The following is a 14,993-nucleotide window of genomic DNA, read 5'->3' on the forward strand; positions in this document are numbered from 1 at the left end:
ACTTCTGAGGTCAACTTGCTGGTGGCGAGGCAGCGACAGATGCAAGAGTGGCCCCTTTTAAAAAACCATTTTTTAATACAATAGGCCAGTTTCTTCGCATGTCCCGCTATATTTTCCATCCATACAAGCAAGACGTGTCATCAGAGTCCAAGGACACGTTTCAGCCAGGCAAAAACAGTCAAGTGGGGTCCAAAGCAGGGCTGGTGAGGGGAAAAGGGGTGTGGCTAGGGAGAAGTTGTGCGCTTTGGAGAGTCCTAAGGGCCAGATAGAGATGTCTAGACTAGAGGGTCAAATTTGACCCATGGGGCCTGAGGCTCCCCCTCCCCACCTTATCTGGGCCTTCCTTCCTTCCCCTATTGCTATCTAGTGGTAGAACGTTTACATTTGATGTAACAGGGACACGGGTGGCGCTGTGGTCTAAACCACCGAGCCTCTTGGGCTTGCCGATCAGAAGGTCAGTGGTTCGAATCCCCGCAACGGGGTGAGCTCCCATTACTCTGTCCCAGCTCCTGCCAACCTAGCAGTTCAAAAGCACGTCAAAGTGCAAGTAGATAAATAGGTACTGCTGCGACGGGAAGGTAAACGCCATTTCCGTGCACTCTGGTTTCCGTCATGGTGCTCTGTTGCGCCAGAAGTGGTTTAGTCATGCTGGCCACATGACCCGGAAAACTGTCTGTGGACAAACGCCAGCTCCCTTGGCCTGAAATGAGATGAGCGCTACAACCCCATAGTCTCCTTTGACTGAACTTAACTGTCCAGGGTTCCTTTACCTTTTACATTTTATTTTTCAATTCATTTCTAAGTTTCATCACTGGTAGTTGGGTTTGTCTATGAAAGTTGGGTTTGAACCCAGTTGTGAGTCAGTCTTGAGAGCAATAGGGTTATATTGGTTGTTTCCTTCCTATAGGTTTCTCTTTGCAGCAAGCTGATTCGCCTTGCTCTGGAAGGACTCTCATATTATCATACGTACGACAGGTTTTTCCTGGGCTTCAGTGTCACCATGGGTTTTGTGGGCTGGACACTTTATGTCATTTTGATTATTACAAAGATGCATACTGATCTGACGAGGAGTATCACAAATAAAGAGGTAAGTTCAGCTCTGCCACTTCTGGGGTCTGCCTGCATAATAATAATAATAATAATAATAATAATAATAATAATTTATTACTTATACTCCACCCATCCGGCCGTGCCTTTCCAGCCACTCTGGGCAGCTTCCAACAGGATACTAAAAACACAATAACACATCAAACATTAAAAACTTCCCTAAACAGGGCTGCTTTCAGATGTCTTCTAAAAGTCAGATAGTTGTTTTATTTTCTTGATGTCTGATGGGAGGGCGTTCCACAGGGCGGACACCACTACCAAGAAGGCCCTCTGCCTGGCTCCCTGCTTCTTGCAGTGAGGGAATCGCCAGAAGGCCCTCAGAGCTGGACCTCAGTGTCTGGGCTGAACAATGGGCTTGGAGACACCCCTTCAGGTATACTGGGCTGAGGCTGTTTATGGCATTTTCTGTAGCAAGTTAGCTCAGTGTCTGGCTTGGCAGGCCTACACAGGTATTGTTATTTATTACATTTATATCTTGTACTTTCACCTGAGTAGAGCTGAGAGTGGCAAAAAACACACAAAAAAACAACACACAAGTGTCAAGGGGGGAAAAGGTCTTAAAAACAGTGCTGGATCAACCAGTGTTTTTCCAGCATTTATTCATCTGCAAGAAATGTTAAACCAAGGTTAAGGAGAAGGGGGCTACCTCTTTCTCATACATCTGACACAAAAATAATCCTATGACACGTTTCCTGGTATCTCATGCGTCTATTTAAATAGGGAGGAAAAAAGGTTTTCTCTGACAAGTGCTCAAACACATATGCACAGTTGAAAAGATGAACTGAGAGCAAAGACGTTATGCTGTGGAAAAATTAAACCTCTGAAAACCTTTCATTGTGAAAGGATTTGCTTTGTTTGGTGACACAAATGAAGATCGCTGTTTTCTTAGCATTTCCCAATAAATTCATGTGAGCAGAGCCTTGACCTTTTGCAAAGTACAGTGTAAGATGAGATAAGCTGGGCTGATTAATTATTCTAAATAATTCAAAGAATACTTAGAGACAAAACGTTTCATACCTTGTGTTTAGTCTCAAATATCCTCTCCCTGTACGATTCTGAAGAATATTTAAAGATGTAATTTTAGAGCTGAATTTCTGGAGGTGTTTGAGAGTATTACATATTACATCTCTAAATATTTTTAAGCATCTGAGAGTAAATTATTTAAAATGTTCACATTGCTTTTTAAACAATGGGGTTCGTATCCCTTGGAGCTCACAAGAGCAAATTGGATTTTTTTAAAAAGGTGCCATACCACTTCTCACTACTTGTAATTATATCTGACCTTTCTTTCAAAGAACTTGAGGTAGAATATGTGGCTTCCCTGTTTTTATCCTCACAACAGCCCTGTTAGGTAGGTTAGGCTAAGATGTGGTCATTGGCCAAAGATCACCTTGTGCATTTTATGGAATGAATGGGAGATTCGAACTGTGGTCTCCACAGTCTTGGTCTGACACTCTAACCACCAAGCTACACTGATTCCTTAGAACATGTGTACGCCTTCATTTCCCCACAGATGAATCCTGATAGGGTTTATATTCCTGGATGTATATGGGTACAATTTCACAAACAAGTATCTATCTTTTTTAATCTGCGTTGTTCGGCAGAGGGTATGATATGTGCGTATATAGGAAATTGCCTAGGCCAGGAATAGGCAAACTCAGCCCTCCAGATGTTTTGGGACTACAACTTCCATCATCCCTGACCATTGGTCCTGTTAGCTAGGGATGATGGGAGTTGTAGTCCGAAAACATCTGGAGGGCCGAGTTTGCCTATGCCTGCCTAGGATAACATTAGAGATAAGTAAAAGGTAGATGTTGGATTTTTCTGTGCTCTTTCCTCATATATATTGTGCCTGTTTGTATCTGCCTAGCATTGTTTTTCAAATCAGCATAAGAAATCCCCATATTATTGGTATATACAGTCATACCTGGGTTGACAAACGCCCTGGAACTTGGACGTTTTGGCTCCCGAATGCCGCAAACCCGGAAGTGATTGTTCCGGTTTGTGAACGTTCTTTTGGAACCCAAATGTCTGACGGGGCTTCCGTGGCTTCTGATTGGCTGTAGGAGCTTCCTGCAGAAGCCGCGATTTTGTTTTCGAACATTTTGGAAGTCGAATGGACATCCAGAACGGATTCCATTCAACTTCCAAGGTACGACTGTATTCTCATTTAGGCAGATTTGAATCTTCAGTGATATAAATCCTTGCTGGAAGAAATGTTTTTTTAGAAACTTGAGTTTCCTTAAAGTTATTTACACAGATGCTGGTTTTTGTGATTTGTGGGATGTTTTGATTTACAAGTGCACTGCCAGAATAACAACTAAAAATTAATTTGTTCAAAGAGAAGGAATTCATTCTCTCCCCCCCCAACTCCCTCTCTCTGATCATGATCCCGCAAAGCTGTATACAGTGGAACCTCTGGTTAAGAACTTAATTCGTTCTGAAGGTCCGTTCTTAACCTGAAACTGTTCTTAACCTGAAGCACCACTTTAGCTAATGGGGGCCTCCCGCTGCCGCTGCGCTGCCGCCGTGCGATTTCTATTCTCATCCTGAAGCAAAGTTCTTAACCCGAGGTATCACTGTATTTGGTCTGTCCCATAAATTTTGTTGAGAAAGTGTATATGTCAGATAGATGTATGCTTCTTCTACAGAAATGATCGGGGTAGGCCTTTCAGAGAGCAGAGCTCCATGTACACAACACACGAAGATGGAACTAGATATTGCAAGACAAGAACACTTCTGAAAATGGCAACCTTATATAGAGTTCGCCTCCTCCGTAGGGTATATAAGTGAAACTTGGCAGTGTCCCTTTGTTATCACAGTGGCACTGTTGGATTGTAACACTGATTGGAAAGCCTAGCTAGGCAGATTAGCCTGTGAGCAAGCTGTGTGCTGATGCATGCAGCTCAAGTTCTCCTCGCTTGGCTCCTGCCTTCCTTGAGCAGCAAAACAAAACCACGAGTTGCGGCCTGCTTAGCAATTACATCTGAACCAAAACCTGTGGTCTGCTTCTTCTCAACAAACCTTGAGCAGGAAGCCGAGGTTTGTTTTTAGGCTCTAGGAAGGCCAGGAGCAAAGCACAGGGTGCTTGAGCTGTGTACACGAGTGTACAGTGTATTTACAGAATAATTTCCCTCACTATGCTTTGAGGCAAGAGTTTACAACTGAACGTGGCAGCTGTTTCCCCCTGATTCTGTTCTGTATTGTCGGTGGTTGCTGATGATGCGGGAGAGAGGGAAGACAGGGAAATGAGTGGCTTGGAGATGTCAGGACACAATGGCATTTCATTGTGTGTTACGGAGTTGGCTAATTCAACATGACCCCTTATGATAGTATCTAGTTCCATTCTGGGACGTGGGTGGTGCTGTGGGTTAAACCACAGAGCCTAGGACTTGCCAATCAGAAGGTCGGCGGTTCGAATCCCCACGACGGGGTGAGCTCCCGTTGCTCGGTCCCTGCTCCTGCCAACCTAGCAGTCGGAAAGAACGTCAAAGTGCAAGTAGATAAATAGGTACCGCTCCAGCGAGAAGGTAAACGGCATTTCCGTGCGCTGCTCTGGTTCGCCAGAAGCAGCTTAGTCATACTGGCCACATGACCCGGAAGCTGTACGCCGGCTCCCTCGGCCAATAAAGCGAGATGAGCACCACAACCCCAGAGTCGGTCACGACTAGACCTAATGGTTCCCTTTTTAGTTCCATCCTAAGAACTTTTTGATTTGGGCTTTCTGTGAACTAATCCGCTTGTCAACAGCTTGTTGAAATTTTGCTTTGTCTGCCTTGCATTGCAAAAGCTGGCAAACATTTTGCAGTAGTTTAATCTGAAGCATTAAAATAAAATATTTGCAATGTTAAAGTAATATTTTACAAGTATCTGTTTTATTTTCAGGGAGCCGGTTGTCTTTTCCAGTATACGTTTTTCGCTGTCGGGGTGTTAATCGCCATTTTCCTGCTCATTCAAAGCTTGCCTTGGACTTATTACATATATTGTCTGTTACCAGTCCCGATATGGTACGCAGTTTTGAAAGAGTAAGTTTTCAAAAAGGAGGGGTGGGAGGTAGGGAATCTGTATGGCTTCATTTGAAGTTGATCAAGAGGGAGCAAAAAAGCAAAGAAAGCTTTGGAACAGATGAATAATACCTTCTAAAGTGGCCTGATATCTATTATTTATTTATTTCAAGTGTAATTCTGCTTCTAAGAAATATTGCAAAATGGTTTACCAAGGAAATCAAACAACAAGATTAAATCATATGGCATATAAAGCAAAGGGGGGGGGAACAGATGAAACATCAGAAGTTGTGTGATACAACTTTCAGTCGTACAGTATCCACCCAAATTCTACGTTCACTAACTCTTTCAAGCACTTCAAGTTAATGCACACTAGCAAGTTCCTATTCCCTCACCCTCAGCTTGAAAACCTGCGCAGGAAAAGTTAAAATCTTGCAATATTCATGCGCCATCCACACAAAAATAAAAGCGTGATTACGCTGCTGATGAGCAAGTGCTTTTAATATGGCAGAAAGGTAGTTGAATAACATGATCCCCTACTTTCTGAGCAGCAAATTACCTGATGTGTGCTTTTTTATTTTTGGTTGGGTAAATTGTTCTGTAGACTCTATGCAATAAAATCTGATCGGCATTGTTATTTATGGTTGTTTTTTGTGTGTGGCTCCTGCTGTGCAGTGAACCACATTCTGTAGGCTAGTACAATATGTATTGATTGCGGACAGAGTAGCAGTTCATTGTCAGAAGTGCCAACATTTCGTTTCATTTGGTATTCCGCCTTCGTGGAATGGTTGAGGGAAAGGGCAAACTGGGCATTTGAACTATGTGTAGCGGGAGAGGATGAAGGAAGTGTTGTGTCTGGACTCTGAGTGAGAGATAGGAAAGTCTGCAGAATTTAATTCTGCTCTCTAGCTACTGAAGGCACCCCTCTGATCCAGGCTACATATGATGTCTTTCGTCTTTCTAAGTTCACTGTCTTGTACACTGATGTATACGAAGCAGAAACCTGCGCCACGCAAAATTTGAACTGGCCCAAAGTAGATAATTCAAGTCATGTCGGTAAATAGTTATTCTCTCGTTTCATGCTGCACTGGAAACTGCTGTTTCCAGTTCATAGGCATTGAGGTTAGGTGACAATCTATGTACTTTCTGATCTGATAAAAAATAATAATTGCCTAATGTAATCTTTTCATACAGATACCCAGTTATTCAGAGACTAGTCGCATCTTTCGTGAACTTTCAGCCAGCTCAGCTTGCTGGATTTTTACTCGTTTGCATCCTGGGAATTGAAATATTAGTAAGTGATACACCTAATTATTGATTTTCATTAATTAGCTTCCACTACTTCATTGGAAACCTTTTTTTAAAAAATAAATCATACATTTAAACTATAATGAAAAGGATGAATACAGAAAATGTTTTGAGAAATTAAAACTGGGCTATGAAGATATTATTTGGGATATTATTTGTTTGAGGAGAATGTCAGTCTTGCTAACATGTCTGTATTTCTCTCCTCTACCTCCATTGCTAAATCTAGGTTTTCTCATTTTTCTATCGCTCCTTCCTCAGTTTTGGCCTGATTATCTTTTCCATGTGGCCATTGGTTACTCAGCAGTGGAACCAAGCAAAGGTATTTAATGTGCAGAGAGATTCTGATTCTTTTACTTATTTAAGATATTTTCACCCCATTCTTCAGCCGAAAAGGATCCCAGGGTGGCTTATAGATCCAAAAAACATGAGACGGTCCTTTCCCTCAGACTTGCAACCGAAAAGCCATGATCCAAAAGTGGGGGGGGGGGGGGGGAGAATGAGGATGGAGAAAAACAAGCAAATTCAGGCACCAATTCTTAAAAGTTGCACAATTCTCGTAGCAGCCAGCTGGTCATTACACAAATCCATGTGGCTCCTAAGTCCCTTTCTTGTGGCTCCTAATGTCACAGAGCTTTAAATACGTTCTTGAGAATGGGGTTGAAAGGCTTCTCTAATTTTATGACTGTGTGGCAGGTCAATGGGAAAGTCACTTCACCCCACAATTGTGCATCTGAAGAGTGATTAGTTTTGCCTTTTACCGCACTTCTTAACCGTACGATTTAAGGATGAACTGCAGCTGTATTCACATTTTGACCCCACTACGCTTTGGTAATCCTTAAATATAGAAACCTAGGGTACTGAATTACCGTATTTTTCGCTCCATAAGACACACTTTTTTCCTCCTAAAAAGTAAGGAGAAATGTCTGTGCGTCTTATGGAGTGAATGTGTGGTCCCTGGAGCCGAATTGCCCAGGGGCAAAAAGCACATCATGCCTTTTTTTTTTTTAGAAAGAGGGAAGGGGGTGTTGAAGCAAAACCGCTGAGCAGCTGATCGGCAAGCGATTGGGAGGGATAAGGGACTCTAGAGATAAAGGAGGCTGCCTAGGAGCGGGGAGGTAAAAGCACTTGGATCCTCAGGATTTTTGCACTGGGTCACCCCAAATTCACCATCAGATCACATAGCATGTCCATGGCTATAGCCTGCATCAAAAAAATAATGCATCCACTGTTTCGTGCGGCCGCAATGGCACAGATCCACATGGATTCTCAGGATTTTTGCTTTGGACTACCCCAAACTCACTGTCAAATCACATATCATGTCTGTGGCCACAGCATGAACCACAAAAATCATACATCCACTGTTTCATTCAGAATTTTTTTTTCTTGTTTTCCTCCTCTAAAAACTATGTACGTCTTATAGTCAGGTGTGTCTTATGGAGCGAAAAATACGGTACCTTGTAGTTTATGTGGTGCTGGCCCGGGACATCTTTCCACTAGAGAAAGCAGAAAAGGCTGCCGCCACCCCCCCACTGCCTTTACCCTCTTCTTCTGCTGCGTGCCCACCCACTGCTGCCAACAAAGGTCACCAACAAACACAGGAGGGCTGTTTTATTGGGCTCCCCGATCAGGCAGAAGATCCTATTTGGATTTTAGCAAACCTGAGTAGAAGCCCACTCCAGATCTTTCCCTGCTCAGCCCAGGAAGGCCAGGAACTAAGCAGGCGGGACCATCATGCACTGGGACACTGGGGGAAGATTTGCATGCAGTCCCTAGCCGCCGCCCCTGCTTTCAACTACTGCTTTCAGCCCAATGCCTGAACATGCCCTGAGTGCGAAACGTAGCCTTTCACCCAAAGCTTGCGATGGATAACTCTTAAATGACGTGTGAGGCAGAAGGTTGCATTTGGTGCAGGCATATTTTTATTGAGGATTCGGAGACTTCCAAATGGCAATTTTGACATGACCTCACCTGAACCCTGCTGTTTCCACTTTGTCTTTCAGTTCCCATAATTAGTTTTATTCGCACACATGACTCATTTATTTGGTGTTTCTTTTCATTGCTGTAGACCATCGTGGTAAGCTGGATTCTTTCGTGTTTGCTTCTGGCAGTCTTCCCCTTGATGCCTGTTGTAGGAAGAAAGCCAAGTTTCTCTCTAGTGTAAGAGCACAAATAAAATTATTCCGAGCCTCCTTTGGCATGCACAGATTTCGTTTTCATTGGGCGGGGATTATGTTATTGAAAGCGTATCGCCACTATTGTTGAATTCCAGAATTTAAACAAGGTAATTGTGGAGGAAATGCATGGGTTTTTTTGTTTTTTTTTAATGAGGTTTGTTATTGAAAACTTCATATTTGGAGCACTGCTCTCCTTTTTGCTGGAGAAAGGCATCCTAGAGTGGTTTCTCTCTATAAATGTCTCCCTCCTTGGGGGAAATCCTATCCTTGTTTCAGTCTTCTTTCAGAATAGAGTTAGATATTTCTAAAAGCTCCTACTAGTTGTAGAGCTATGAGCTCTATGGAGACCTTTCCCCCTATCTTTACTTACCTGCCATGAAGAGGGAAAGCCACTGAAACAGCATTGTTGGGGATTGCCTTCTGGGTCCAGGGAGCAGAGGGGAAGAACAGAAGTTAGAGGCCTGCAATCACAGCATTGGTGACATGGTTTGCAGGCTCTTCTCTGCAAACAGAGGGACAGAAGGATCCGCAAGTGGACTTGGGACCTGGTGGAGTTAGGAGATGCAGTCATTCACTGAGAAAGGAATCAATGTTTATACAACTTCCTTGCTTAGTTACTGGAAGGTAATTCTTCCTCTGTAAATTGCCAAGTTAGTGGCTTTTTAAATTTTTGGCACAATACAGGAAATTGTGAAGTTATGGTGAAACAGAGTCTTGTGAAAGGGAAGGAAGACATCGTCAAAACTTCTTGACTCTGTCTTCCTCCTAGTTCCCAAAAGCTTAGATTAATGTTTTATGTGTGTTGTATAGTTGCCCTTCAGTAACATGATTTAAACTTCATGAAAATTATTCCTAAAACTATATATTCTTTAAAAAAATCACACAGCCTCACAAATATCTTATGTTTTACAGAACCACAGCAGGGTTGCTGATTCTGTTGCTGGCTTCATCTTACCTGGTGACATGCCTCTGGAAACAGAAAAAGAAACACATGCCTTGTAAAGAACTCACAATATACCTCTTTCAGGTCAGTGACTTCTGTAAACATGAATTATTGAGAAGTGTAGCTTTCATTTATGCAGTCACTATTAAAAAAAAATCAGTTCTGCGTATTCTTCTGGGCCAGCTTACTTTTTACCACGAGTTTCCCCACTGATTTGATATTTCTTAAGGCACTTGTAATGATTGGCCGCAACACAGCACCTCCAAGGAGCAAGCAGAACTCCAAATGTGCTTCTCTAATCTGTTGTGAATGCTAGAACACTCCACATTTACAATGGAGGATCTCTGTGTAACCAATTCATTTTGAGAACTTGCTGTTGAGTGAAGGGAGCCTGTGTCATGATAAACCATGAATTCGCATTTTTGGTCAATTTCTCTGCTACACCCAAACCATGATCTCCTAGTCTGCATTTAACACTAGGTCAGTAGTTGTAGTTTGTTCCCTCTGTGTGCTATTAATAGGTGGAATAGTCCACACCTATAGGAACCAAGCCATGCATGGGTCTGACAGTATCTTGCACCTGCTTTTGTGATAGTCTGAGGGCTGACTGCCATCCCTCTTTTTGGGGTTTTGTAAAAACGTTTCAGAAGTGTGTGGAGCAGCTGTTCAGCTCATTGTGACCGTGTGGGTAAAACTGGCTTTTTAAAATAATAATTAAAAAGCTCCAGGGAGCGTCTTTAGATTATTATGTGCAGCCCTTTCCTGGGCAATTGTACAGTGGTACCTCAGGTTAAGTACTTAATTCGTTCTGGAGGTCCTTTCTTAACCTGAAACTGTTCTTAACCTGAAGCACCACTTTAGCTAATGGGGCCTCCTGCCGCCGCCGCGCCGCTGGAACACGATTTCTGTTCTCATCCTGAAGCAAAGTTCTTAACCCGAGGTACTATTTCTGGGTTAGCGGAGTCTGTAACCTGAAGCGTATGTAACCCAAGGTACCACTGTACAGAGAAGCAAAACAGTTCTGGTGCCGCTGCAGAAGGAAGCCAGCGATCTTAACTGGGAAACATAGTTTTCCTGGTGCTTTTCTTCCCTTTCCCCCAATTTCTGTAGCAGGAGATGCAGCAGCAGTTGGAAAGCGTTCATGAAGGTGTAGTTAGGCATTTGTATTGGGGAGGTATCTTGAAGCTCACCGGGGGTGGTGTTGGTGTTGGAGGAACAGTCAGACCTTGCCGTGCCCTAACTCGAATTAGCTCAGAATAAGCCTAATGGTTCCATGATTTTGGGGTATGGGTAAATTGGTTTCCGTTACTATTACTTACCCGGGATATATTTCAAAGCTGCATTGAAAATGCTTGTCGGAGGAACGCGCAAACAAAACTTTTCAAAGTTACTCGCACAGATCATAAATAAAACCAATGCAGTCCTCTTTTCTTTCTCCAATTTTTCTCGTGTCTGCTCGTTTTGTAAAAAACTTAAAATATTTCCTCTTTGTCCTTCGTGCCAAGAATTCAGGACAAAGATGGTTGTGCAGGGCTGGCACTGGGGGTGTTGGCGGGGGGGGGGGGAGATAAAGAACATCCTTGGCTTATGGCCCCAAACCACTTTGTCAAAATAGGTTAAGCTTCATCATTATATAGAGAGTATATTTTCTGAGTATCTGTTGTGTGTTATGAAACCAGGTCATTTCAGAATGTAAACCTACTGTTTTTGCATGAGATGCCATTGAAACTTCCTCCATGAGAATATACACATACCCACTTTCTCTTAAAGTTCTTTTTTCCCTTTTCTTAGTAGACTCAAAGAACTCCCCTCTTATGTCTTAAGTATGCGCGACCTCTAAAACGTAAAAGAAGATACCCATAAAATTGTGAAAGCATGCTGGGGAACAGAGGAGGAATTGTCCCACTGATAGATCAGGCCCTGTCCACTGTAGATCTGTGAATTGTGTGCAACCCAGTGTTACACACTGGGACACTCTTTTTCTCGTCATGCCATTAGGCTCAGCTCACTTTGCAGTGATATGAGAGAGGGCCTTTTCTGCTGTGGTGCCTCGACTGTGAAATTCCCTCTCCCTGAAGGTGTAGATGGGATAAATTAGTTGATACTGTCGTTTCAGGGGGTTTCCCCCTGCCCCCTGTGCTGCTGTAATTTTTTAATGGTTGGTTTTCTGTTGTATTTTATTACTTTATACTGAATGTAGTATGTTGGAAACTGGCCTGAGTTCACTGTGTGAAGAAGGATGCTCTAGAAAACCGATAAATAAATAGCAAAACACCAAAATTCTCAGCATCAGCATGCCTGCACTTACCTGGAATTAAGTGCCATTGAAGTCGATGGTGCTTGTTTCTGACTGCACAGGCTCAATTTGTATACTGAGCTTTAGCAAAAGTTCAGCCAGACGAGATGCAAACTTTGGTGTTTAATTAAAAATGCAAACCATCTTGCAAAGAAAAATTAATATTTAAACTGCTAGCTTGAAGTAGAAACCCCATCAAAGAAAAGGAAGGGAGCACCCAGCCTCTACTTGCTTATTTTCTCCTTTTTTTTTTTTTTTACTTCTGCTAATTGGTCACATGCAGATATAAAAGCATTGTTATTTCCTGATTCACTTGCTGGAGTAAAGCGAGTCCTTCAGTTACCTTGATGTACTGGCAGAAAGCGTCATCCCTTCTGCTCTGGAAAAAAACCCCAGAGCTATACTTCCCTTTATCACACCTATCTATAATATGAAAATAAGAAGACTGGCTTATACCTTAACACTGATGCTGTAAGATTACTGCGACAATGTGTATGAAGCACTTAAGCACTTAGGAAAGGTGCTCTGTTAGAAATATTTAATTATTTCCAGTTGGAGATTATGCATAAATCGGAGCTACTGTCAACATATTTCTCATGAATTCTGTTAGAAAATTTTGAAGTGTGGCTCATCACAGGGTTGAAAATGTTCCAGTTCCAGTGGACTGCATATTAATTATTGCTACCCAGTGTATATGTAAAAAGAAAATCTGCTGTAGGCTGGTTCTAATAGGTACTAAATATAATTTTTCAAAACATAGTAGTTCTCGGCAAGAGTTTAATTTCTCCCCAAAGCATGTTCTTCATTGCCACTAGATGTCACTGCAAATGTGGTATTGATGGAAGAATTAAGGAGCTAAACTGATTAAGATAAAAAGCAAAATAGATTGCAACCATGTAATTTGCCACAACCTTGTAATGAAAGTCACCTTTTTACTTTCTTTGAAATACTTCGCTTTATCCTTGTTTTCCCTGCCTGTTTTTCTCTCTCCTCGTGACCTGAGTTGGCTCAGACTGATTTGGCATGCTGGCTTTGCCACAAAACAAACCTCTAGGAATGAAAACAGTTCAAATGACGCCCACAAAGAATCCAAATGGGTTTCCAACCAAGCCATCTCCGGGGGAATTTTATTTGGCTACAGTAAATAAGGACCGTAAATTAGGAGTCAATAACTTCCTGTAAGAGAATTGTGATTAAGTTGTATTATCTTTTAAAGGAAAGCAGTCCTGCCCTCAGGATTAGTGTCTGCAAATCCATCTTCAGTTTAGCTAATATAATAAACTGTGTTTAGCCTTATCTTTTCGCTGTTTGATGCACGCCTTGGCTAAATGCTAAACTGAGTCCATTGTAGTGTAAAAGGTAAAGGTAAAGGGACCCCTGACCATTAGGTCCAGTCGTGGCCGACTCTGGGGTTGCGGCGCTCATCTTGCTTTATTGGTCGAGGGAGCCGGCATACAGCTTCCGGGTCATGTGGCCAGCATGACTAAGCCGCTTCTGGCGAACCAGAGCAGCGCACGGAAACGCCGTTTACCTTCCCGCCAGAGCAGTACCTATTTATCTACAGTGGTACCTCAGGTTAAGAACTTAATTCGTTCTGGAGGTCCGTTCTTAACCTGAAACTGTTCTTAACCTGAGGTACCACTTTAGCTAATGGGGCCTCTCGCTGCCACCGTAATCTGGGGAACCGGGTTCGCGTCTCCGCTCCTCCACATGCAGCTGCTGGGTGACCTTGGGCCAGTCACACTTCTCTGAAGTCTCTCAGCCCCACTCATCTCACAGAGTGTTTGTTGTGGGGGAGGAAGGGAAAGGAGAATGTTAGCCACTTTGAGACTCCTTTGGGTAGTGATAAAGCGGGATATCAAATCCAAACTCCTCTTCTTCTTCTTCACTGTGCGATTTCTGTTCTCATCCTGAAGCAAAGTTCTTAACCCGAGGTACTATTTCTGGGTTAGCGGAGTCTGTAACCTGAAGTGTCTGTAACCTAAAGCGTCTGTAACCCGAGGTACCACTGTACTTGCACTTTGATGGGCTTTTGAACTGCTAGGTTGGCAGGAGCAGGGACCAAGCAATGAGAGCTCACCCCATTGCTGGGATTCGAACCGCCGACCTTCTGATCGGCAAGCCCTAGGCTCTGTGGTTTAGACCACAGCACCACCCACGTCCCTTATTGTAGTGCAAAGCCACAGTCAAATTGGGGTCTGGCTTTGGCTAAATTATCTGGAAGCTCTCAGGTGGGAACGCTCTCCTTATCCTGTTTGTTGCATTAAGAACCTTTAAAGAGCTCCCTCAGCTGACAGTATGGTGCATGAGGTTAACACTCCCAAGGAATGAAGGAATATGATGAGCTGGACAGCCACAACAGCTGTACGATGGCAGGTTTTAGTTGTGAATGAGAAGGGAAGCTGCCTCTGTTTATCTCCACGTCAAGGCCATTTCACACACTGCACAGTAGTAGCAAGCTATCAGGACTTTTTCACGTTATCGCTGCCAAACAAAATCAAGAGCTGCTTGAGGGGCACATGTACTTGTGTGGCAGATACACTTGTAAACGTTTATTCACTGTTTAAATGAACATTCAAAACATCTTGGGGCATAGGTGCCAACTCCTCCCTGGGTGCCTGAGCACCCACAAAATTCCCCATGTGGGGGCCGGGCACCTACAGATTTTCGTGCCAGGGTTATGCACCCTGCATGGCATCCATGGCCCCAGGAACCCACTGTCGCGGGGCCAAGTTGGCAGTCCTTTTTGGAATATTCTAGAAACACTCCTGTCTTGGTATATACCTAGTATGTCATGTGCAAACTGGTCCTACGCTTGCTGAAAGAAGCAAAAGCATTTGTGAGCTGTTGACCTCCCTCTCCACAACCCCAAGGCGATTTAGTTAGCTTTGGTATTTGGAAACTGAAAAAGTCAAATTCTGCAGAGATAATTACGTCTAACTTAAACATTAATCCTATGCCATTTTCCTGGGTTCTTGAATGAGCTTGAAACACGACTACCAAGCCATTTCTGTGAAGCCAAATAAATAGACATTTATTTTATTGTTTGCATTAATCAGGCTGCACAAAATCATACTACTTCATATTCTACGTTTTGTTTCATTTTTTCACTCACAACACCTATCTCTCTTGAATGGCTCTGCAGAGCTTCTCAAGTATAT

General features: G+C 43.0%; 1 protein-coding gene across 9 annotated transcripts in view; it reads left to right on the forward strand.

Annotated features, from left to right (window-relative positions):
- Window positions 1-14,993, forward strand: part of PIGN (phosphatidylinositol glycan anchor biosynthesis class N) — an 85,975-nt gene that overhangs the window by 35,435 nt on the left and 35,547 nt on the right. For all 9 annotated transcript variants that reach the window (XM_081014705.1, XM_081014700.1, XM_081014697.1 and 6 more), the window contains 6 exons: window positions 908-1,087; window positions 4,993-5,132; window positions 6,306-6,405; window positions 6,646-6,738; window positions 8,485-8,576; window positions 9,506-9,620. In XM_081014705.1, coding sequence (XP_080870831.1) covers window positions 908-1,087; window positions 4,993-5,132; window positions 6,306-6,405; window positions 6,646-6,738; window positions 8,485-8,576; window positions 9,506-9,620 — 720 coding nt within the window. The remainder of the gene's footprint in view (window positions 1-907; window positions 1,088-4,992; window positions 5,133-6,305; window positions 6,406-6,645; window positions 6,739-8,484; window positions 8,577-9,505; window positions 9,621-14,993) is intronic.

Source organism: Podarcis pityusensis, assembly GCF_964106645.2.
Source record: "Podarcis pityusensis genome assembly, chromosome: 7".
Classification (NCBI taxonomy): Eukaryota; Metazoa; Chordata; class Lepidosauria; order Squamata; family Lacertidae; genus Podarcis; species Podarcis pityusensis.